Genomic DNA, 26,448 nt, shown 5'->3' with positions numbered 1-26,448 from the left:
GAAGATGTAAATGGGGAGTCACAGGGAAACGTAGGATAGCTGTTGTTGTAGGGAGGGGATTGTAATCATTCAGATGAAACAGAGTGTATGATTGGTTGGATATATAGCTGATGATCTTGTCTGTGGGCCAGTGACCCTGTATATGGTTTCGAGGAATTGACCTTGTGGTTAGCAGCCCAGCACTTACCCTACAATGCCACACCAGAACACCACTGTTGTTGTTAAAAGCTGTCGAGTCGGTTCCAACTCAGAGACCCCATACAGGGGATTTCCAAGGAGCAGCTGGTAGGTTTGAACAACCAACCTTGTGGTTTGCAGTTCAGTGCTAATCGTACAGCACCATACCAGAAGTTCTAGGACACCATTAGAGAGATGCAAATCAAAACTACAATGAGATCATCTCACCCTTGCAAAACTGGCACTGATTACAACAAAAACAGGAAATAACAAATGCTGGTGAGGTTGTTGGGAAATTGAAACTCTTATACACCGTTGGCTAGACTCTTAATGGCACAACCGCTAAGGAATATTTGGTGCTTCCTCAAAAAGCTAGGAGTAGAAATACCTTATGATCCAGCAAATGTCACTCCTAGTAATATATCCTAGAATTTTAAGAGTGGTGACACAAATAGACATATGCACACTGCAACATGATTCACAGTAACAAAAAGAAACAATCTAAGTGCTATCAATAATGAATGGATAGCAAAATGTGGTACACACATATGACGGCACACTACACAGCAATAAAGAATTAACAACGAGTCTGAGAAACAGTGCACACAACGTAAATGAATCTGGAGACCATCATGAAATGAAGTAAGTCCAATACAAAGACAAATACTGCATGGTATCAGTTCTATAGAATGTCAAGAATAAACAAACACAGAAAACAGTAAGGCTCTCTGATGATTACCAGGGAAGGGAGGGGAATCATTTACTAGGTAGCAGACACATGATAATTCTGGTGATGAAAAAGGTAATACACAATATGGGAGAAATCAGCACAACTTGACCAAGGTAAATGAAGACACTGAGAAGTACTCAGTATAAAGGACAACTAGTTCGAAACTACCAGTTGTTCGGCGGGAGAAAGATAAGGCGTTCTGCTCCCATAAAGATTTATAGCCTCAGAAACACAGTGCAGGGTCACTATGAATCAGAACTGACTCCATGGTACTTAACAACCACAACACAGTAAATGCTGTAGTATCGACAATCTTGCAAAAACAGTACTAATAACCAAAAAGTATTTGAGTGGTTACATAGTGCATATGGTTAATTACTTAATATGGTCTTTCTAGCCATATCCCTCCATTTTGTGATGTGTTGTAAAATCCAGTCTCTGTGCCTTTGGTTATGGTCCCATTTTGGAAGGCGTTGTTGTATTAATGAGGCAGGGTTAAGGTGGACTATATCTTGAGTCCCCAACCGACCATAGGTGACTCAAATCACCATCCTTAGTGTCTTTGGGGTGTGGTTTCCATCCAATGTATAGGTATCCTTTGGCAAAGTTCGCTGTCTTGCTCTGGATCTTGTGTCTGGCTCACTCATGCCTGATCTCCACTTCTTGGACTCGAAGTGGGCCTATCACCTGACCTAATTTCAGCAGTTTCCAGTCTTGTGAGTCAACAGCTTTATGTGGAGTGAGTGAGAAGACTCTTCCCAGACTGACATCTAAACTACAGATTTGGGACTTGTCAGTCATACCAGTTTCGTGAGCCATTTCCTTGACTATTAAGAGTTCTGAGACACTGAAGCAAACTTCAGAGTCTTGGGACATGAGGGAGAATATTGTGGGGAGCGGTGGGGTTTAATACCAGGGATTATGGAGTGGTGCGCCATTTTGAAATAGCTGGGATATCTTTTTAACTTCCATATCACAAGGACCAGCTTCCTGCTGAAGCTTCTAAACTATTCTTGCACATAGGTAGATACATATAATATGTGGGAAGGCATATGTGAGGACATGAGTGTGAACATACATTTGTGAGCATATACATGTTTATATTGTGCATATGTGTGTGTATATAGACATACAATTGAGCACATGAGATGTTCATAGCCAGAAATACTTCCTAGAGATTCCAAACACCTTGGGGAATCGATGTACTGAGTTTGAAGGTTCAGGACCAGTCTTGTGGAACAACTACGTCAATGGGCGTAACTTAGTTTACAGACATATGCATACCCATCCTAGTTCGGTGAGGACTGCCTGGGGTCTTAAAAGCTTACAAGTGGTCTTTAGATAAAATTACTGGTCTCTGTCTGTTTCAAGCAAATTAAAAGACTCAAGGAAGAATCTGATCAATGGGACTAAGGGCCCACGAAAAGTACAGCCTCCTTTAACATGAGACAGAAGAATTAGATGAGGAAAGGAGCTCTGGTAGCATAGTGGTTACGAATCGGGCTGCGAACCTTAAGGTCAGCGGTTCGAAACTACCAGCCGCTCTGTGGGAGAAAGATGAGGCTTTCTACTCCCGTAAGGATTTACACTCTCGGAAACCCTGTACAGGGTCGCTATGGGTCGGAACCGACTTGACGGCACTTAACAACAACTGCTACTATTACTAACCATGAACACAACAGAAGGTCCTACTAGAATGGGAGAAAAGTGCAGAATAAAACTCAAATTTATAAAAAAAAAAAAAAAAAAAGGCCAGACATACTAGACTGAAAAACTATCACCCTAAGACACCTTTTACAACTAGGAACTGAAGTCACTCAAAGGCTATCTGTCAGTCAAATAATTGTTGTTGTTGTTGTGTGTCGTCGAGTTGGTTACGACTCACAGCAGCCCTATTTAGTGTTCCAAGGAGCAACTGGTGGGCTTGAACCACCAATCTTGTGGTTAGCAGTCCAGTATTTATCCTATAGTGCAAAACCAGTAATCCAAATTCCAGATTGGCCTATAAACAATAACATCTGTGAGGAATGAGCTCCTTTAATCAATCAATTCCACGAAACCAAATGGTCAACACTTACCCAAAAACTTAAGTGAGAAGGTGAGGAGAAGCAGGGTAACTGAACAGATGGAAATGGGGTAGGCAGGCTGGAAAAGGTGAGTGTTGACATGTTATAGGAATTGTAACCAATGTCATGGAACAATCTATCGATTTTTGAATGGGAATCTCATTTGCTATGTAAACTTTCACCTAACCACAAATGGAAAAAAGAAAAAAAAAGTCTGCTGGAACTAATGTTGAGTTTGGCAAAGATGCAGGATACAGTATCAGTATATTAAAAACAAAACAAAATCAACTGTATTTACTATACACTAGCAATGAATAACTAAAAAATTGGGAAAAAAATTTAAAAAGTATGTTGCTGTTGTACATGCCATCAGGTCAGTTTCCACTCATAGCAACTCTGTATAGGGTTTCCAAGGAGCTACTGATGGGTTTGAACCGCCAACCTTGTGGTTAGCAGTTCAGTGCTTATCATATGGTGCCACATCCAGACTCCAATGCCATTTACAATACCACCATAAAATATGACACATGAAGGGATAAATCTGGTACAGCTGCTGCAGTATGTGATGGAAAAAATATCAGACAAGAGTCCTGAGGCCAGGGCCTGAGAGGTTTGTAGTCTAGTGATCTGGAACGAGTCCTTGTCCCAGGACCTTTCCCCCAACATGTATAATAACAGGACTGAATTCCATGGGTAGATTCTCAATGTTCTATATCGTGTACTCTTCTGAAAACTTGGTAAAAGCCAGCTAAGAACGTTCTCAAGGAGAAAAGTGTGCATATTCAGTGAAGCCTCTGAGTGCTAGAACTCAATAGAACCACCTTGTTTTTCCAGGTATTGCAAGTTGTCTGCTTTTGACAGGGTGCAATCTTAAGACTTTTCCTATTGTGCCTTCTCATGAAAAAATATCTGCAATTTCCTTCTCTGAGAGGTTCTGGCTCTCATAGGCTTCACTGACATTTGAAGGAGTCCTGGTGTGGCACTGTGGGTTAATGCACTGGACCACAAAGTCGGTTTGAACTGCAAGGTCAGCAGTTCAAGCTCATCAGCCACTCCTCGGAAACCCTAGACAGGACTAGTATGAGTTGGAACTGACCTGACAGCACTTAACAACAATGGCTCCTATGGCACCTCATCCATAGACCCCAATTAAGAACACCTGACACAAAGACGCTCCAAGATCTCTGCTAGGTCCAGAGTGCTAAAGTTCTAAGCCATTTAGAAACAGCTTGGAAGAAAATTGTGACAGCACCCTAACTGGCACCAACATCCCCCCACACTGACCAGTTTGATGGAGGTGGGGTTCTCCACGACTGAGTAGGCTTGTAGAGGCAACATGATGAACTGTGTGGCTGGTGCAGAGGAGCCACCCTCACTGCAGTCCTGTGGGTACACGGAGACAAGGCCGTTTCAGTGAAATGACGGAGGGAAGAGCACCCAGGGCCACCTGTAACACTGACTGGATGATCAAGTCAAATAACCAAACATACAACGTGTTTAGCTACAAAGGACTCAAAAAGTATCTCCTCTCCCCCAGCAAATAAGTTTAATGAAAACCATTACCAAGGTAAATACTATGCATTTTACAGGTGAGAAAACTAACGTGCTGTAAGACTTAAGAACCAACATCACTCAAATAGGTCATCAGAGAACCAATCCATTGCTTCTGACCCGATCAGATGCGCTAAGCACTCATCAGTCTGCCTTCACCAGGCCAGCTGCATGCTTCATTATCAATAGAAGTCACAAAGGAAAGACAGGGCTACCTCCTTGAATCTTTCCATTATGGCGGCTGCAGCATGCAGGTCCCCTCACTTCTCAGAGGATGCCATCCTACCCAGTGTAATACAGGTGAAGCTAACCACAAGGCCCCCAGGAACCTGGGGGACCAATCTGTAGGGTCACTGCAACTTTCTCTTTAACTGGTCATGAGGCTCAGGCCACTGGAGAGACTTGCCTCCTGTTTCTCAAACATCCATCCTATCCATCTGGCCTTGAAGAGAACTTCCTCCTTCTTACTCACTCTATACTCAGGAAGACCTTTAGAAAATTCTTATATACTGTTCAAGGTTTCACTGCATTTGTTTTAATAAATAGTCTTCTGGAAAAGCAAATCCTGACTGATGCTAACAACCTGAAAGATCTTGGCTTTATTTGGTTCATGGATTGCCCTAATAACCATTTTCCATCACTGGCTAATGGACCTTATATGTCATCATGTGAAGAAAGCGCTGGATAAACTGGGCAAAGAGGAGTTGGTGGGCATGCCTGAGAACCTGAAGAGGGAATACTCTGGAGTAAGCCCGCAAACAGGCCACTGGAGGTGTCACACCAGTCCTCTCAGAATCACAACGTATGGTGGCAACCATCTTTTTAGTAATTCCAGATAAAAGCAAAAGACATTAGTACCAAAGTCACTTACTCTCATGACTGTTACCAGTGACACACTCTCCCCAACCTGGGAGTGAGGCACAGCCAGGCTTCTAGTAGGGAGGTCTGATGAGCCATTCATTAAAGTTTCTTCAATTACCAGGCTTGTCTGGTAGGGCTGCTGGCTCTCCCCTACCTCCAGGGAAGCCTCTTCCAGAAGCACATCCTGGCTGAGGATCTCTGAAGTGGTTATCTCCTGTACAGCACCTGGCTGGGCAAGGGCTCCCACCTCTTCAGTCAGGGCCTCCACAGCCAGGCACTGCTCTGCCATGCCTGCATGGCTGGCCACTGTCTCCGAGGCAGTGTTGGACACAAGAGGCGTTCCTTTGGAGGACATCTGGTTCTGGGCCACACAGAGCTCCAGCTGAGGGTAGCTCCGGTCTTCTTGCAGGCTGTTCTTAGGGATGATGATGTAATCTGAGCGGGGGAGGATCTTGCGGAAGCCTGGGATGTCCGGAACCACAGCAGTCAGTGTAGAGAGCTTAGAATTCTAAGGATGAAAAGGCCAGGAAAGGGAAGACAAGCAGAAATACATGAACTAGGACCACAAGATATATATTTACGAACTCTTTTTTTTTTTCCAGCAGAAAGAACAAGACTCTACTCTTTGACCTAAGACTCAGATAGGGTCAGCCTGACAACAATGTCATCTGGACTTGAATCAACGCTGTTACAGAAAACAAGGACTAGACTCAGCAAAGGACACTGATCTTGGCATCTGAAACCCTGACCTGGAGCCCCAGGTCTGACCCTCTTGAAAAATTCCTTTCTCTTCTTTAGGCCTCAGCTGCCCCATCTATAAAACAAGGGGGCTGACATCTTCAACCTATCACTCATTGGTTTTGCTATAAAGGGGGGGTTAGCATTTGCCCAGTGAAATAGGCTTCTTGGTAAGCCTTTGTAGAGTATAGGCCTCAAGTAGAATCCTGAGCCCCATCCAGAACTTTCTGAGCTGGGACATTTGCATTTGAAGACATGCAGACCAACCCAGAACTGCTGGGAGAACAGAAAGATTTGCAGGGAAAAAAAAAAAGCAGACTGTTTGGCTTTTTGAGTTTCATGAGTTTCAAGCAAGCAGTTTGCTTTGGAGGCATCAAGGCAAGAAAAGTCAGCCCATCAGGAAAAATCCCCTTCTAGGCCTGGCTGCTTATTAATTTTGTTTTTGGAAGTCATTTTACCTCCCTGAGCTTCAGCCTCATTTCCTCACTTGATAAATAGAAAATATTTTGTTAAGTGCCATCAAGTCAGTCCCAACCAATAGCGACCCTGTATAGGGTTTCTGAGGAGCAGCTGGTAAGCTTGAACCACTGACCTTGTTGTTCAAACCAAGTTTACAGTTCATCACATTAACCCATGGTGCCACACCAGAACATAATAAATAGTACCTAATTTGCAATCATATTTTTGTTTCTAAGGTAAAGTAAGATTATGGATTTCAAAGTATTTTCTAAACTTTATGATCCATCAAGAAGGAAGAACATGAACAGAGTGTGAGATCCCCTACCTAGAAAAATGGTGACAGCATAAATGGTGGCAGAGGTGGTGGCAAGGAGAGACAGAGCAGCTGCAGGTTCGAAGTTCATGGACTGAGTAAGGCTGTGTACCTGTGGGCAGGATTTTGGCTTGCAGAATGTACCCTTTCAACATTTAAATTAATATATATTGTTTTGTATGTGTATATCAAATATTTTTTGCTTTGTTCATTTGTGAAATATAAAATGTAAGTGGGGAACCACAGGGAGGAAGTAGGAGAACTATTGTTGCAGGGAGAGGATTGAAATAACTGAGATGAAACAGTGTATGATTGGTTGAATGTAAAGTTTACAGATCTTGTCTGTAAACCTTCAATTTATAATAGAAACTTTAAAAAAACAAACAAGGGGACTGAACCTGGCTGTTTATAAGTTCCTGTCCAGTTTCTGAACCCTTATTGTTGTCACTAAATGCCACTGAGTCAGTTCTGATCCAAAGCGACCCTATATAGGCTTTCTGAGGAGCAGCTAATGAGTTAGAGCCGCTGAACTTGTGGTTCAAACCAACTTTGCAGTCTAGCACATTAACCTACAGAGCCACACCAGGAGCATCTAAAAATAGGAGAATACTGAAACATCAACATGTATAATTTGTTTGTTTTTGTTATGTGCCGTCGAGTCGGTTCCGACCCATAGCGACCCTGTACAGGGTTTCCGAGGGTGTAAATCCTTACGGGAGTAGAAAGCCTCATCTTTCTCCCGCGGAGCAGCTGGTAGTTTCGAACTGCTGACCTTAAGGTTCGTAGCCCGATTCGTAACCACTACGCTACCAGAGCTCCTTAACATGTATAATACTCTCACACTAAAAAAAACAAACAAACAAAAAAAACAAATCAACAGCCCATATTAGAATCCAAGACAACATGCAAGGATCTTGGTATTACTGGTTTCTCTCAATCTTACAAGTTAACAAGTAGATCATAAAGGCTTTGTGAGAGTGTGCACATAAGAAAGAGGCTACTGGATAAGGGTCTGAATACATCCTTGTTGGTGATGGTGTTAACTGCCATCAACATCAACGGTTCTGACTTACAGCCACACTGTATAGGGTTTCCAAGGAGTGGCTAGTGAGTTTGAACTGCCAGCCTTATGGTTCAAATCAACCTTGTGGTCTAGTGCTTTGTCCCACAGCGCCACACTGAATATACTGCTGTTGTTGTAAAGTGCCATCAAGTTGGTTCCAACTCATAGCGACCCTGTATAGGGTTTCTGAGGAGTGTATTAGGGAAGAAAATATTCATATTAACAGTGACCTAGGACCTTAAAGCCTAGAAAATACTTTCAAATCCATAATCTTATTTTACCTTCAAAACAAAAATATGATTGTCAATTAGGTACTATTATGTTTTCTATTTAGCAAGTAGGGAAATTGAGGCTAAAGTTTAATAAGCAGCCAAGCTGGGACTGCAACCCAGGTACTGAACCAAACCCTACATGACTAACTGGCGCAATAATGGGAGCGTAGGCACAAGGCCAAAAAGGCATTTTTGCTTTTCTTTGGTTTTTCAGACAGCAAATTACTCAACAAGGAATACAGAAAAGTTCAAAGTGAACAGTTAAGTGAGAAATGAAATTAAGTGGAACAACAAAAAAATTCAGAAAGCACATTTTAAAAGGAACACTGAAGTCAATTACAAATGGATCTTTAAATAAATCAAAAGCAAGACGTCGATGAGTCTACTTAGGACACAAAGAAAGAACTCGGAGAGGGAAAGTTAAAAGAAGCACTCAGATGAAACATGAGAGCACACATACTGAATCCTTTACGAAGTCTTTATTGAAGAGGATATGGGGAAACGACACTCTCAAGTCACCCTTTGATGCAGACAGGTCAGAAGGAGTAAGGCTAATAGTGCTAAATCTATAGGGTACTCTGGAGTTAACAAATCCAGCTCAGAGAAAACAGGAGTCTGGATGGCATCTAAGAGCCTAGAAGAACCTATAGGCCCTGCCACGTGTCAGGAGACCTAAATGACTGCTAGAGAAAGCCCACCACAGGGCTTTGATGGGCTCCCAAGGCACGTAGGCAAGAGGGCCTCCCCTTCACAGGAAGCAATCTGGGAGACAAACAGCAAAGAATACAGAGAAGCCTCTCTAACAATGTAGGCAACACAAAGCTCTTCGCCCGGCTGGACAAATTAGTTACAGGTGCTCAATGAATGTTACCTTTTCTTATGATGTGGTCATTGGATATTGCATCTACTAAAGGTTGATATTCAATGACCAAGTCAAAATAAGCCAAAAATTCAGCTACTTGTTTTACATGGAGGATTTTTAAAAAAATAAGTAGACACTATAATCACCATTTTACATATAAGGAAACCAAGGCTCAAAGATTAAGTGATTCTACAATGTCTCTCAGCCAGTTAGTATCAGAGCATAGTTATTCATGTGCTGAGAGGCAGTGGAGAGGATGTTGGACATAAATAAGTATTGGATACAGAAGAATCATTGCAGATGACATTGTTGTTGTTGTTGTGAAGTGCCATAAAGTTGGTTCCAACCCATAGCGACCCTGTACAGGGTTTCCGAGAAGCAGCTGGTGAGCTTGAACCACCGACCTCGCAGTTCAAACGGCTTTGCAGTCTGGCACATTAACCCAAAGCGCCACACCATCAGATGACATAGTACTGACTTTATAATGGGGAAACCAAAGGGAGTATGTGTACTTTTCCTAGGGTAGCCCTGCCTGCCACAGGAAGTCTCCCAGACTCACTGTTTATAAAAATATAATCTAGGAGGGTATCCACAGAGTAGCATCTCTAAGAATTGCAGGCAACACCAAGCTCTTCTAGGAAGAACACCTGTACAATAAGGATAAAATCTAAATAGTATCACAGATGGGCTCCAACAAGGGCAAACAGCCTGTTCTGCTGTAACATAGGTGTTGAATTCTCAAGAAACCTTTGCTCAGCATTATCAAAAAAGAAACTAGAGGCAATTATTTCAATTGAAAAATTGAATTGAGGTTAAAAGGTTTCAGCTTGCAATAACACGGTTATTTTCTCTGCAGAAATTTCAGTTAAAAAAAAAAAAATAGCAGTTTTACAAGCTGCTATTTTGCTATTCTGAATGAGAAATAACAAAAGGGCTCACAGACACAAACCAAAATGCTTCCTTGCTGGTTCTAATTCAAAGCTTATGAAACTTTGCTCCATCAATTTGGCCTTTGACCTTGAATTTTTGCTTCTAGCAATCACCAGTGGTAACAAAAGAATGGGATACTTCACAAAGCAGTTGTAGCACCACTTAAACACCCAAGCCTATAATTCCTGATTAATGTCATATCTGATGGCAGTCCATACAATACAAACCCATTACATTAAAATCAATGTGTGCTATGAAAGCACAGGGTGTAGGAGAAATATCTGTATATTACATACTAGCTACTCACAAGGATAGCAATTCCAACTTACGCAAAACTTAGAAAAGGCTCACTGGAAATACCTTTCGAAAATGTCAGCTCCCTGTACTTCTGGAAGCCAAAGATGACAAAAGAAGGCAGAGCACCATCAAAATGGAAACAAGACAATTTTCAGACTCAAGAAAGACAAAATGACTCAATCAATTCAAAGTTCTCCTTTAAAAAGGAATTAAGAGACTATGAGGTTGGTTTCCCAAGGTCTTCAACTGAGCCAACTGAGAAACTTGTGAAGTGCTATCTACTCGGTTTTGACTCATAGAGGCCACACTGGGACTCCAATACAGAAACTAGTAAGGAGAAAACAAACTACTTACAGGATCCAAGCCTTCTTTCTCTAGTTTGGCTTTCTCCAGGTAGTAACTTCTCTCGGCCACACTGAGAAGTCTCCAGCTCTCACTAATCTTCTTATTGATCTCAGACTGAGGGAGGTGGGGGAGCTCCTGCTGCACTTTCAGGTAGATGTCGTAATAATATAGAAGGTAAGCAGACCTGAGGAAGCAACAACTTCTTAGGGATTGTCCTCATTCAACCAGGCATTATTGTGTTCAAATTGGGGTTGTGAAAAGGTATCTATAAAACCCAACTTCTCACTTCAAAGCATTTGTCTAAATAGGAACTGAAGTCTATGAAAAACAAAAAATCGTTTTTTAAACACTTTCAAAAGGTGTATGGAAGAGGACAAAATGAATGGTAAAGACAGCGAGTCACTGTTCTCTTCAGAAACAAAGGTTCGTTTGGTTTATTTTTCCACAGACTACTCCTTCTGTGGGAATGACTGGTTTTTAAAACCCAGCAGGAGCAAAGAAAGCTACAGGCGTCCCACCATTCCACTGCCAGGGAAAAGCTGCACTGGGACTAACTCCCAAGTGTGGTTATCATACACACTCTTTACTCCTCTACACAGCCTTCGGCCATGGCCATCAGCACCTCCCCAAGGATGCAAAAGGGAAACAAGTAGAACCAACAAAGTGACCTAATGTTGGCAGCCTCAGCAAGAAGTCTCACAAATCAGAGAGGGATTAGAATTACAATCTGGATACTCTCTCTAGATATCAGTGGTATTATTTATAATTCCAGAATGGCATGCATTTTTGAATCTTTAAAAAACAGCAGTAATAAATAATGCAGTTCTCTTGCAAACACTGGCATAAATCCAGTTACGTTCCCTCCCTAACCCCACCAATCCACGTTACACTTAATGAATCTGGAGGCAAAAGTCCTCTGCAGAGCTCTCTAAATGCCTTTTAGTTTTAACATTTTAAATGCAAAGAGTCACCAAAAAGTTTTAACTAACCTGGGTTTCTTGGCCTTTTCTCCATGTATTTTGTACTTTTTCTTCTTCTTGGGTGGCCCAGGGGACGTATAACAATAGGCTTCCTCAATTTCCTCCATCACGACAGTTACCTCAGCACCATCAAATGATGTATCCATGGCTAGAGGAAAGGAAAGTGAAACACAAAGCTTCAGGATTCTACCCTAACAGTGGCAGCAACCTCCTGAACAAACAAAACAATCACTTACCTCTGCCAGTCTTAAGGCTTAGCTGTTTCCCAAACTTAAAATAACTTAAGAACCTGGGGCATTTTTTTAGACATCGATTCCAGGGCTCTACTCAGCCCTTCTGAATTCTAGAGGATATAGGAATCTGTATGCTTAGCAAGTGCCCTAGGCGATTCTTCTGACCAGGCCAATTTGGGTCTCCTGGCTTACAAAAGCCCTTTCACTTCCATTCTCTTGCTGGGTACTCATGGCAACCCTTCACCTGAGATGCATTAGCCCCATGTTACAAAGATTCCATGTGATAACGGGCAGAAAGCATACTTGTCTAGGAGTCAGAAGCTGGGGCCTTCCTTCATAAAGTTCCTCACCCTCAGCAAACAGTTTAGCTGTTTCATTCAGTTCCTCCTGCTAGCACACAGAAAATGCCTATGTGTACGAAATGTCTTTACACTCTGCCAGCTTGAATGATCTGCAGCAGGTCCATTAACTGCTTTAGGTTCAGTTCTCTTCAAAAAATAAAGGAGAGAGAGAATTCTCACTCACTTGACCACAGATCCATAAGAAGTTCCTAGGAGCACCACAGATGTAACTCTATTTGAAGGTAGTCAAATGTTATATAAACGAAAATGAATCATCTGTGGTTTAGAGGAGCTTAAGCATAGTGGTTACGAATCGGGCTGCGAGCCTCAAGGTCAGCAGTTCGAAACTACCAGCTGTTCCGTGGGAGAAAGATGAGGCTTTCTGCTCCCGTAAAGATTTATAGCCTCAGAAACCCTGCACAGGGTTGCTATGAGTCGGAACCGACTCCACGGCACATAACAACAACAACAACCTGACCAAGGCACCAAACCTAAATAGGAACTGAAAGATTTTTTGACTCAGAACTCCAACTCTCTGGGCCTCCTTTCATTACACTACGTTGTTACCTTGCTCTACTGGCAACCCACTGCATCAACGATGTTCAATAGGCTCTCTGCAATCATGTAGATGCTCTGTGCTGCTCAATACAGTAGCCACAAGCCACAGATGGCTATAAGCACTTGCAATGATTAGAGTGAATGAAGAACTGAGTTAATTTTATTCAACTGTGATTCATTTAAACTTAAACAGTCACACATGACTAGCGGCTATACGAGATAGCACAGGTTTAAAGAGTTACCTGACAGACCACGGTTAGCTCTCTGGTGCTGGACTAATAAAGAGAGGATCTACTAACAGCTTTTATGTCTAGGAAAATGAAGGCACAAAAGAACTGAATGACCAGTTCATAAGCTTATTTGTGGCCAAGTTTCAAGTTGGAGTTTACCCATAAGACTCAATGCTTTGAGGGAGAAAAGTTGCCAGACATCATTTTCACACTAAATACATGTTTTCAGAGAGGGAAAATATATAGTTGCTCCTGAAAAACTGTCAGCTAAGAATATAGGGTTCTGGGAATAGGAACCTGTAATAGTTAACCTAGAACTTACTTGTGGAGTACAAAGCACAGTCACATTTTACTTAGCTCACACTCCATAAATAAGCTATCTGATTAAGGTAGAAAGACAAAAAGAACACAGGATCTAGACTTAGGAGATTTGGATGCGAGCCTAAACTTTTTTTAACCATGTGACCTTGGACCCATCAAGTCTATTCCCCACTCTGTTTCAACTATTCTGTGAAATAAGATGAAGCCAATGGTTTCTAAGTTTCTGAAATGCAAGAATTCCTTGACAATGTTGTAAAAACTAAAATCCCCAACCCTAGAAAAACAGACACACATTTCACTTGTAATTTTAAAGACATATTCTAGGTTGTTATTGTTAGATGCCATGCAATTGATTACAACTCATGGCGATTCTATGCGCTGCAGAATACAACTGCTCCACAGGGTTAATTTTAAGGGTCGTGGCCTTTCCAAAACAGACCAGCTTCATGTCTTATGAGGTGCCTGAGTGGGTATGAACTGCCAACCTTTCAGCTAGTAGTTGAGCACTTATCCAGGTTGTTGTTGTTTTTGTTATGTGCCGTGAAGTCAGTTCTGACTCATAGCGATCCTGTACAGGGTTTCCGAGACTGTAAATCTTTACAGGAGCAGAAAGCCTCATCTTTCTCCCGCAGAACAGCTGGTAGCTTCAAACTGCTGACCGTGAGATTAGCAGTCCGATTCGTAATCACTATGCTACCAGAGTTAAGTACATATTATTCCTAGGGTTTCCTCTAATTCTATGTGATTGCTAAATGATTCCTTTTCACATTATGGGGTATGGAGGAGGGGAATTGAAATCTATCATAGCACAACCCAGGAAAAGATGATAACTCTCAACCTACCTGGGTAAGCAACATGTCAGCTATGAGTATGGGAAGCTCACTGCCTTCCAGCCAATTTCAACTTAAAGTGACCCTATATAAGACAGAGAACTACCCCACACGGTTTCCAAAGCTGGAAATCTTTATGGAAGTAGTGGCTAGTGGGTTTCAACCATTCACTTTTCAGTTAGCAGTCAGGTGCTTAACCACTGTGCTACTAGGGCTCCAAGAATAAAGGAGTGAGGAGTTCAAATCAAAGCCTGCATTTTTGGCCTCTAATAATTGACTTCTCATGGAGTTCCGGAACTACTAACCCAACAGCCACTCCTCAGAAACCCTACACTAGGTCACTTTGAATGGGAATTGACTCCACAGCACTTAACAATGGATTTCTCAGTCCTTAAGAGCCGTAATAACAAGTAGGATGTTAGCACCCAGAGCAAAACAAGTTAGAAAATAAAACCACCTTCAGGTGGGGAAAGGATAGGACTATGTGTGTATGTCGCCCTCTCGCTGTCTACCTTGTCTCAAGCCTGGAACGTTTGCTTTTGTATCCTAAGTCTCAGTACAGCAAGGCAAAGAAAAGCAGGATCGTATGTAGGTTAAAATCAAGGGCAGAAGATCTGGGGTTTCAGTTAGGTTGGCCTTGAGCAATCGACTTACCTTCTCTAATCCTAGTGTTCTCACCTGTAAAATACGATTAAAAGCAGTACTTGAAATTTGCAAGATACATTCTCTGGTCTATTACAGCCTCCTAGGAATCTCTAATGATGACCTCTGATGGCTCAGCCATGCATGGGCTCTGGTTTGACTCCGGGCTATATCATTTTCCACTCTGGGTCTCAGACGTCCCAAAGGATTGCCGAGAGGGGACACTAAGACTGACCGGTCCCATTTTGTGGGAGCGGTCACCGAGAGCCACAGCATCCAGTCCAAGGTCGCCCAATGGGGTCCGCAGCGCGATTATCGAGGGCAGGGCTTACCCAGAGGAGCGTGCAGGCCACGCGGCTCACATTCCCGGAGGCGCTCGGCCCGTGGGCTCCGCAAGGGTGCTGCCCGATGCACTCGCGCTCCTCGCTGTCGGCGAGAGGCGGCTCCAGTCGTGACAGCGGCAACAAGGAAGTGGAGGCAAGGGCTCGTGCGCGCATCCCGCGGGCTGGAGGAGCCCCGATCCCGCGGCCCCGCCCGGTGACACTCGGCGCGGAGTCGTGACAGTCCTCTCGCTCCCTGTCTGCGAAGTCGCGATATGAAGTCGTGGAGGACAAGAGGAAAAGCACACGTTCGTCCCGCAGGCCCTTCACCAACGCCTGCCGAGGGCCCCGGGGATCAAACCCCGGGGAGCCCGATGAAGACAGCAGGGACACAGGCGTCGCCGCAGAACAAGTTCGGCGGCGGCGACAGCAGCAGCAGCAGCAGCAGCAGCAGCAGCAGCAGCAGCAGCAGCGGCAGTAACACACCTTGAATCGCCAGGGAGACCCGTCCCGGCGGCCCTCGCGGCTCACCGGAAGCGTCTGGCAGCGCGTGACTGCGTGCGACCCCTCGCGCAAGCGCAACAATCCAACTTTAGCAGGAAGGCGGACCCATCGGAACTGTGTGGAGGCTTCGAGGGGGGCTGCTGAGGCGAAGGACTGCTTCCGGCCAAAGGTCCCGTTAAAGGAAGAAGCTGTGCTGTCGCCGGTGAGTAGCCCCGGCCGCTACGACTCCAGCACAGCTGTAACAAGGTAACAAGGACGGGTCTGCGCCGATCGTAAGAGATCGTGACTCCGCCCAACCTCTCATAGTCACGTTGGGCCGGAGGAAATCCACACAGTACCGTCCTTTCCTCATTTCGGCGTTCAAGGCCTGGCTCCATTTTACTTCAATCCCGCTCCATTAAGAATGCGGTTCATACTCCTTAATTCAGCATCTAGCCTTCCTCCTCATCTCAGTGATCTGCACTCAATTGGTCTCCCCCACCGTCCACGGACATTAAGTAATGATAGCACGGAGCGATTCAAGCCGAGCTAAATGACATGACGGTATGGGAGGCTCCGAGAATCTGATAGGGATTATTCTGTAAGGGTCTTTCTCCCCATGTCACAAATTGTTCCACATTTATACACGTTCCCTCACGATCCTCACTATCTTACAAATGCACTATCCATCACATACTTCTCTCCATCTACCGATATCACCAGGAATCACCAGGAGTAGTGTAGTAGTTACGAGTTGGGCTGCTAATCTCAGGATCAGCAGTTTGAAAGTACCAGCTGTTCCGTGGGAGAAAGATGAGGCTTTTTCTGCTCCCGTAAGGATTTACAGGCTCGGAAACCCTGTACGGGGTCGCTATGAGTCAGAACGACTCCATGGCACACACACCACCACCACCGATGTCACAGCCTTTGAGCCCCATTTTCTATTTGGCCTGAGGTATTTGTTCTTCCTGATTCCATTCTGTTTGTTCCCTCCAAATCTGTTCTCTGCCAAGCAGCCAGATTTATCTTTTTTGAACTTTTAAGTCTGATCATTCCACTCCCTTGCATAAAACCCTCCAGTGTTTTCACTTTCACTTGGAATAAAATTAAAATTTCTTTGCCTGAACTCCAAGACTTAGTCTGGTTTGACTCTTGCCTCGTTCTTTTCCCACATCCCTTAGTAATATCGATCCCCACATCCCTTAGATAGTTCCCAGAACAAACTACATAGCTCTCTTTAGTGTTCAGAACTCTATGTATTGAAACCCCCCTGGGTTTGAATCCCAGCCCTGCCACGTGTAAACTATATAAAGTAACATTCCCACCTCAATAAATGGAGCACCATCCACTGGGTTGAGCAATGCTCAAGTCAGAAATCTGGGAGTTACACCTGACTCCTTGTGTACCTCACATCAAGTCTATCAACAAGACCTGCAAAAGCATAGCCCCGAACTGACTACTACTTGCCATCTCCACTATTACTACTGTAATCCAAGACCAAGCCACCAGTGTCTCATCTGAACTGCTTCTTGACACCCTTCAATTCCATTTTCCACACAGCAGTCCTCTTTCTCCTTGCTTAAAATCCTTCAGTAGCTTCCTATTACAATTAAATAACATTCAAATTGTATGTGACCTACTAATTCTAGTCTGCTTTTACTTTCAGATTTAGGGCCACCTCTTAAAAGACGGAGCGTTGGTAGAGTAGTGGGTTGTGCATTGAGTTGCTAACCGCAAAGTCAGCAGTTCAAATCCACTAGCTGTGCTGCAGCAGAAAGATGAGACTTTCTGCTCCCATAAAAATGGAGTCTCGGAAACCCTATGCAGGGTCATTATGAGTCAGAAACTACTCGAGGGCACACACACACTTAGGAGAATGGACTTTATCCATTAGTTACTCCCAAGGAACTGTTGCTAAAGTTTAAATCTGATCATGTCATTCCTTAGAAAACAAACAACAACCAAAAAACCTCTTATGGCTCCTATGGTCAAGATAGGCCTTTCTGTGACCTGCCTTTAGTTTTTCCCCCAAAGTCTTTTTTTTTTTTTTTGACCATTTAATTTTCTTTAATTCTTCATTGCCTGCACATATATGTATTTCCTTCCATTTCATGAATTCCTATATGTTTATTCTGTAAGACCCAGCACATTTGTTCCCCCTTTAAACTATACTCTCTACTTCCCACTCTCCTCAGCTGATGACCCCCACTTCTGTGTTATCTGTGGCAGTACTTCACACACTCTTGTGTTTGTCTTTCCTACCTAGATGTAAACTCCTCAAGGGTGGGCACTATGCTCTGTTCATCTCTGTATGGCTGGCATCTATCACAGTGCCTGGCACACTGAGGATGTCAAGGCATCCTCTATTTGGTTGGAGGTGGTGGTAGAAGCCTGCCATCAGAAGGGGTGCTTTACAGCACCCTCTCTCATCTTGTGAAGACTCTCATGATAAAAGGTCTAAGCAGCAAATTGTCACTGCTGGATCCTGTTTGGCTTGGCCAGCCTGGGCGGCTGCTTTGTTTAAATTCTGAATACCTCTAGGTGGGGCACACAGACCATGACACACTCTCCATTCATACCTTATTTCCATGACACAAACACTGTCTCCTGGTCCCTAAAGGCACTTGAGTTTCAAGTCCCAGAGCTAGCACCCAGTACTTCAACATGGAAGGGACTTTAGGGAATCATCTGGCTTTGTGACGTGCAACCATGGAACATATCAGAATTTTTTTTTTTTTTATTACGTGTTGTCAAGTCAGTTTTGACTCATAGCAATCCTGTGCGCAACAGAATGAAACACTATCCAGTCCTGCAGCATTCCTCAATTGTTTTGTTCGCCTCTTGTTGCTGCCACTGTATCAGTCCATCTCCTTGACGGTCTTCCTCTTTTTCACTGACCCTCCATGTTACCAAGCATGATGTCCTTCTTCAGGGACTGGTTCTTCTTGACAATAAATCCAAAGTATGAAAGATGAAGTCTCTCCATCCTAGCTTTTATGGAAGATTCTGACTATACTTCTTCCAAGACAGCTTTGTTTGTTCTTCTGGCAGTCCATGGTACTTTTAGTATTCTTCACCAACAACATAACTCAAATGCATCAATTGTTCCATGGTGTTCTTATTTACTGTCCAACGTTCACGTGCATATGAGGCAATTGCAAATACCATAGCTTGGGTCAGGCACACCTCAGTCCTCAAACTGACATCTTTGCTCTTGAACATGTTAGAGAGGTCTTGTGGAGCAGATTTGCTTAGCTGCAGTATGTTGATTTCTTGACTGTTGCTTCTATGAGTGTTGATTGTGCATCCACCCCAAATTAAGTTTTTGAAAACTTCTATCTTTTCTTCATTTATCATAATGTTGTTTATTGGTCAACTCTACTTTGAGGAGGCAGCTCTTCCCCAGTTGCATTTTTAGTGCCTTCCAACCTGAGGGGCTCATTTTCCAGAACTATTTATGTGACAGGGTTTCTCTGCTATTCAAATGTTTTCAGTGACTAAATATTCAGAAGTAATTTGTCACTCCTTTTTCCTAGTCTGTGTTTGTCTGGAAGCTCATCTAAAACCTTTCCACCATGGGTGACCCTGCTGGTGTTTAAAATGCCCGTGGCATAGCATCCAGAATCACAGCAACTCACAAAGCCACCACAGTACGACAAACTGACAAAATGTGCAAAGATCTGGAGTCAGAAAACCAAAAAGGAATAACACACTCAGCATTTCTCAAGCTGGGTGAACTTAAAAAAAAAAATTCAAGCCTCGACTTTCATTATTGGAGGATTCTCTGGGCAAATTATTGAATGATACAGAAAGCATCAAAGAAGATGGAAGGAATATACAGAGTCACTGAACCAAAAGACAATGGTTGATGTTCAACCGTTTCAGTAGGCAGCATATGACCAAGAACCAATGATACTGAAGGAAGAAGTCCAAGGTGCATTGAGGGAATTGGCAAAGAACAAGGCTCCAGGAACTGATGGAATAAAAATTGAAATCTTTCAAGAAAGTGAGGTAGTACTGGAGGCACTCACTCATCTATGCTAAGAAAGCTGAAAGATAACTAACTGGCCAACTGGTTGGAAGAGATTCGTATTTGTGCCCATTCCAAAGAGAGGTGACCCAAAAGAATGCAGAAATCATCAGACAATACCTTTGATATCACATGCGAGTAAAGTTTTACTAAAGGCAATATTGAAACAGCTGAAAGCATATATTGATAGAGAACTTCCAGAGGTTCAAGCCGGATTCAGAAGAGGTTGAACAAGGGTTATCATTGTTGATGTCCAATGGATCTTGCCTGAAAGCAGAGAATACCAGAAAGATATTTACTGTGCTTTATTGACTACGCAAAGGCTTTTGATTGTGTGCATAACGGCAAGCTATGGGCAACATTATGAAGTTTGAGTATTCCTGAACACTTAATTGTGCTCACAAGGAATCTATACATGGACCAAGAGACAGTTGTTCGAACAGAACATGGGAACACTGAATAGTTTAAAATTAAGAAAGGTGTGCAACAGGGTTGTATTATTTCACCTTACTTACTCAACCTGTATGCTGAGCAAATAATCTGTTGAAGCTGGGTTCTATGAAGAAAAATGTGGCATCAGGATTGGAGAAAGACTCATTAACAACCTGTGATACGTAGATGATACAACCTTGCTTGCTGAAAGTGAAGATGACTTAAAATATTTACTGATGAAGATCAAAGAGCACAGCCTTTGGTATGGATTGCATCTCAATGTCAAGAAAACAAAAATCCTCACCACTGGACCAGTAAACAACATTCTTATCAATGGAGAAAAGATTGAAGTTGTCATGGACTTCATTCTTCTTGGATCAACCATCAACACTCATGGAAGCAGCAGTCAAGAAATCAAACAACGTATTGCATTAGGCAAATCTGCTGCACAAGACCTTTTTAAAGCATTGAAGAGCAAAGATGTCACGTTGAGGACTAAGGTGCGCCTGACACAAGCCATGGTATTTTCAATAACCTCATATGCATGCGAAAGCTGGACAATGAAAAAGGAATATGGAAAAAGGAATTGATGCTTTTGTGTTACGGTGTTGGAGCAGAATATTGAAAATGACATGGGCTGCCATAAGAACCAACAGATCTGTGTTAGAAGAAGTGCAGCCACAGTGCTCCTTGGAGACCAGGATGGCCAAACTTCATCTCTCATACTTCAGACATATTGTCAGGAGGGACCAGTCGCTAGAGAAGGATATCATGTTTGGTAAAGTTGGAGGGTCAGAGAAAAAGAGGAAGACCCCAAGTGAGATGGATTAGCAAAGTGGCAGTATCAATGGGCCCAAGCATGGCCCAATTATGAGGTTGGCCCAGGACTGGGCAGTATTTCGTTCTGTTGTGCGTAGGGTCACTATGCATCGGTACCAACTTGATGGCACCTAACAACAACAATTTATTGGTCCAATTGTGAGTAGTTTTATTTTCTTTACACAGAAGTACAATCTATACTGAAGATTGTAGTCTTTGTTCATCATTAGTAAGTATTTCAGGTCCTCTTCACTTCCAGCAACCAAGATTATGTTGTCTTCATTTTGCAGGTTGCTAGTAAGTCTTTTTCCAATCCTGATGTCACATTCTTCTTCATATAATCCAACTTCTCAGATGATTTGCTCAGTATCAGACTGAATGACTCTGGTAAAAGGATACAACCTGGGAGCATACATCTCCTGATTTTAAAGCAGTAGTATCCCCTTCTGTTTGAGCGATTGTGTCTTGGTATATGTACAGGTTCCTCATGAATACAATTGAGTGTTCTAGAATTCTCATTCTTCTCAATATTATCCATAATTTATTATGATCTACATAGTCAAATGCCTTTGCATATCCTATAAAGCACAAATAAATATCTTTCTGGTATTCTTTGCTTCAGCCAAGAGTCATCTAACATCAGCAATGACATCCTCATTCAGCATTCGCTTCTGAATCCAGCTTGAATTTCTGGAAGTTCTCTGTCAATGTATGGTTGTAGCCATTTCAGAATTACCTTTAACAAAATTTTGCTTACATGGAATATTAATGATATTATCTGATAATTTCTGCATTCTATTTATGAACCTTTTGCAAGTGGTTGGCCAAGTAGCTGTCTTCCAAATTTCTTGACATAGATGAGTGGGCACCTCCAGTACTACATCAGTTTGTTGAAACATTTCCATTGATAGTCCATCAATTCCTAGAGCCTTTGTTTTTTGCCAATGCCTTTAGTGCGGCTTGAACTTCTTCCTTCAGTACTATTAGTTCTTGACCAAATGCTAGCACTTGAAATGGATGTACATTGACCATTTCTTTTTGGTACAATGACTGTGTGTATTCCTTCTATCTTTTGATACGTCAGTATTCAATATTTGCTCATAGAATCCTTTAGTAAATATTTCAACACGCGGCTTGAATTTCTTCTTCAGTTCTTTCATTGAGAAATTCTGAGCATGTTCTTTTGGTTTTCTAACTTCAGATCTTCGTACATTTCATTAGAATACTTTGTCTTCTCAAGCTGCCCCTGAAATTTTCTGTTCAGCTCAGAATCACTCCCACAGAGAGATGAGCGAGAATCACTTTGGAAGCTTTTAAAAAATTATATCCTTTCATCAAGATTTTCTGTAAGATTCAGTAGGTTCAAAGTAGGACCTGGATATGAGATTCTAATCTGCTCTCCCAGTTAACTACAATGTCTTCATTTCAAAATGTGAGAGAAACACAGAGGGACGGACTATTACCCATCTATCACTTTTGATATCATCTCTCACCTAATATCCCAACTTGTCTCCTTGCCTTCCTGATTCATTTTCCATAAAGCAGATGTTTTCCATAAAATACTTAAAAATGTAAATCAGATCATAAACTCTTCAGTAGATTTCTGTTACACTCAGAATACAATACCGTTTTCTTGTCATGGTATCTTTGAATGGTCTTGCTCTCACCTTTAGCGTGCACTTGGAAGTCTTGCCTGCTTTTGAGGCCTGCAGATGCTATGTCCTTTACTGTACTGCCCTTTCCCCCTGCTCTCCATAGAGGTCTCAGTTTAAATGCCATCTTTCTCAGTGAGACCACTCTTGGCCACTTTAGCCTACTTTTCTTCTCCATGATCGTCTTTATTTCCTTCCTAGCACACATCACACTCTGAAATTATCTTACCTGTTTACTTGTTGATCACCCCATCACACTGTAACCTTGTTCATCACTTGGCACAATAAATATTCATTAGATGAATACATGACAACCAGAAACATCTTCCCATAATGAAATTCTTTTCAAGCTCGGTGGTAAAAGTTTTATTTGCAAAACATCTCATTTTGGTGTGGAATTTCAAGCAGGACCATGGAATGGCAGAGAAACCACCAATCGGAGTCAAGAAATCTAAGTGACATGAGCCTATAGGACTCTTCCCTGGGTCTCAGTTTCTGTATCCATAAAATGAGCCGAGCCAGACAATAATTCCTTGAAGGTATTTGCAGAGCTCTTTCACCATATAGATTCACTTCAGTCTTTTCTCACACAGGAATCCTAGTGCAGTGGTGTAGGATAAGCACTGCAATGCAATCACAAGGTTGTCAGTTGAAACCCACCAGCCACTCCTTGGCCACCTTATACAGGGTTATGAATCACCACTGACTCGAAGGCACTTAACAACATTCTCCCAGTCGACAGAGCAGACCTTGCCATCCCCATTATTATGAAGGCTCAGAAAGCTTATGGTTATGTATGCAATCACTTCTATTTCAGGCATTCTATGAATCTGTATAATTCGCTTCTACAAAAAGTCAGTAGCATCAGTCTTATCTTTTCTTGGTTTTTACCTTTTATTATCATTTCCTAGTTTTTGGGGTTTTTTTTTAAATCTGAACACATCTTTTAAGGGAAATTCATTATCTTTGGTTCCTGATAGGTACTTTGTTTTATCTTCTCAGTGTTTCACATTTGTGGCAAAACAGTTAACAAGGAGGACCGGACACAGCCCTGTGAGTTGTGGCCCAGGCCTCAGTCCACAGATATGGCAAACAAGGGGAACAAGAAACACTGGCAGTTCTCCTTGGAAGAGAAAAGGAAAGTGGTGGAAGCTGTAGACTTAGGCAGAAGGCAAAGTGATGTGGCAAAATAATTTGGTATCCCTCCTTCAACTTTGTCTACATTCTTAAAGGATAGCACAAAATTTGAGGAAAAGGTGCGGGAGGCATCTGTGGGACCCCAGCAGAAAAGGATGAGGAACACACTCCATGATGATATCGATAAGGTTTCAAGAAATCCATGCCAAAAACATTCTCATGACTGGTTCTGTCATTTGGAAAAAAGCACTAAACCTGGCCAACATGCTTGGCTATGACAATTTTCAAGTTAGTGTGGGCTGGCTGAATAGATTTAGGGACCAGCATGGAATTACTCTGAAAGCAGTTTTTAGAGAGCACAGTGACAGTGTAATGAATGGTCTAGGATTAGATAAGGTTAACGAGTGGCATGCCGGGTAAATAATAAAACTAATTGCTGACTATAGCCCAGATGATATCTTTAATGCTGATGAGACAGTGTAGTTCTAGTTGCTTCCCCAGCACACACTGACAGCTAAAAGGGGCTGTTGTAGATGGGGCAAGAAAGCAAAGCTTTGGTTGACAGCACTCTTTTGTTGCAATGCTTCAGGGACTGAAAAAATGAGACCATTGATTGTTGGTAGGTCAGTCAGCCCACGCTGCCTCAAGAACATCCATTCTCTCCTTGTGATTACAGAGCCAACCAGTGGGCACAGATGACGCAGGATCTATTTAATGAGTGGGTGATACAAGTGGATTCTTGGATGAAGCAGGCAGAATGCCGGATTCTCCTGCTGATTGACAACTTCTCTGCTCACAACCTACTTCCACACGTGGAAAGGATTCAGGTGGGGTATCTGCCCTCCAACTGTGCTGCAGTCCTGCAACCCCTGAATCTTGCCATAATTCACACCCTGAAAGCACTGTACAGAGTTGCCTTCTAAAGCAGATCCTCCTCAAGCTCAGCAGCAGTCAGGGTCAAAAGAAGGTAGACATCAAGGAGGCGATAGACACGATCGCTGCAGTGTGGTACTCAGTCAAGCAGTCCACAGTGGTGAAGTGCTGGCAGAGGGCGGGCATCCTCCCTGTGCAATTTACAGATCCTGATGCAGACGAAGCAGCCAGTGAACCACACACGGCCATTGAAAAGTTGTGGCACTCAGTGGCTATTGCTACGTGAGTCCGAAATAAAATAAATTTCCAGGACTTTATCACTGCCAATGATGATCTCATCGTCTTTCTGGAGCTGATGGACACCAAGATCACCCAGGGCATGGTGGCTGATGCAAATGCTGATGAAGCTGGAAGTGAAGATGAGGGGGAGGTCTCTTTACCAGAGCAGCCCCAATCACCATCTCAGAGGCCATGACAAGTGTACAGAAACTTAGACAGTTTCTTTCCACTTGTGTAGGTGTCCCTGATGCCATTTTTGGACAGCTAAATGATATAGATGAATATCTGATGAGACAAGTGACACAAACACTTGTGGGTTCCAAAATTCCAGATTTTCTCCAAATCAAAAAATGTAGGAATTAACTGCGTTTTTTACTTTAGAATGTATAGTTTATAAGAATAATTTCTTTAGCTAGGATATTAAGCTTAAGTTTTAAGAAATACTATGACAACATTCCAGTATCCTGAAATAATCAGACAACACCCGTGAGTGGAATTTGGAAGTTAAAATGTCAATAATACCTGTGCTCTTTTTTTTTATTAACTCAACGATTACCAAACTTGTGCGTACAGTAGAATCACTTGACTGGCCATATCCCAGTCCAATGGAATGACAATCTCTGAGACTGGGACACAGGCATTAGTTTTAAAGCTCTCCATGTGATTCAAGTGTGCCAACAAGTTAAAAGTACCAGATAGCAACAGAAAAGTCAGGCACTCGTGGGCGTGGAACCAGCTTCTCCCCGATAGGGTTAACTCAGCAGCTTTCAAATTTTTGGAGGACTTGTTAAAACCCAGGTGGCTAGACCCCACCTCCATAGTTTCTATCTGGATTCTAGCACGTTTCTCCAGCTGGCCATGTAAATCTTCCCATCACGAACAATTGCTTTTGTTTTGTTTTGTTATGTTAGAAAAGGAACCCAACTCTTCTTACTCTCAAATCAGCTAATAACACTGCTGATTTGATAACTCTACAACTTTCTTATCTATAGTAAGTCCCTGGGTTATGACTTCTGGAAAACTTATACTTGCTCTTTACAGTTATATAAATTTGCTCTCACTTTGAAGTGATTGAACCAATCCCTGTTCAGAACAAATTCATCACGATCACATTCACTTGCTGTGCGTGGATCTTTTAAATCTTTGAAAAAGCCTCGAGACTTCTTTTGCACTAAACCCACTGAGTTCTGACTCACAGCGGCCCTACTGGACAGAGCAGAAGTGCTCCATAGGGTTTTTAAGGCTGTAAGTTTTAATGGGAGTAGACAGCCTCCCGAGGAGTAGCAGGTAGATTTGAACTGCTGACTTTACAGTTAGCAGCCCAGTGCTTAGCCATATGTACTATCACAGCTCCTTTCTTGGACTAACCCACCCACTGCCATCGAGCTAATTCTGACTAAAGCAAACCTTTAGTAGGGCAGAGCAGAACTACGCCACAGGGTTTCTGAGGCTATAAGTCTTTATTGGAGCACCAAGCCTCATCTTTCTCCCGAGGAGTGAGTGGCTGGTGGGTTTGAACCGCTGATGCTGACCTTGCAGTTAGCAGCCCAACACTTAACCCACAGCACCACCAGTGCTCTTTTTGTACTAAAACAAAGCTAAATCAAAATCATACGCATCTGTT

The 26,448-nt window shown here is 42.7% G+C and overlaps 1 protein-coding gene across 2 annotated transcripts in view; it reads right to left on the bottom strand.

The window, feature by feature from the left end:
* HMGXB3 (HMG box domain containing 3) overlaps positions 1–15,533 on the bottom strand; it is a 73,290-nt gene extending 57,757 nt beyond the window's left edge. Inside the window, exons 1-7 of one of the 2 annotated variants that reach the window (XM_006863873.1) lie at positions 15,132–15,296; positions 12,751–12,773; positions 12,348–12,349; positions 11,654–11,792; positions 10,674–10,848; positions 5,396–5,893; positions 4,258–4,356 (exon numbers count right to left, since the gene is read on the bottom strand). In XM_006863873.1, the coding sequence (XP_006863935.1) occupies positions 4,258–4,356; positions 5,396–5,893; positions 10,674–10,848; positions 11,654–11,792; positions 12,348–12,349; positions 12,751–12,773; positions 15,132–15,296 (1,101 nt within the window). Of the gene's footprint in view, positions 1–4,257; positions 4,357–5,395; positions 5,894–10,673; positions 10,849–11,653; positions 11,793–12,347; positions 12,350–12,750; positions 12,774–15,131 lie in introns of both variants that reach the window. The other variant, XM_006863874.1, reaches the window with a different exon arrangement.
* Positions 15,534–26,448: the final 10,915 nt, after the last annotated feature.

The sequence above is a fragment of the Chrysochloris asiatica genome, unplaced genomic scaffold (genome assembly GCF_000296735.1).
Source record: "Chrysochloris asiatica unplaced genomic scaffold, ChrAsi1.0 scaffold00057, whole genome shotgun sequence".
Lineage (NCBI taxonomy): Eukaryota > Metazoa > Chordata > Mammalia > Afrosoricida > Chrysochloridae > Chrysochloris > Chrysochloris asiatica.
Note: the sequence above shows the minus strand (reverse complement) of the source record. Positions and strands in the feature narration are given on the sequence as shown.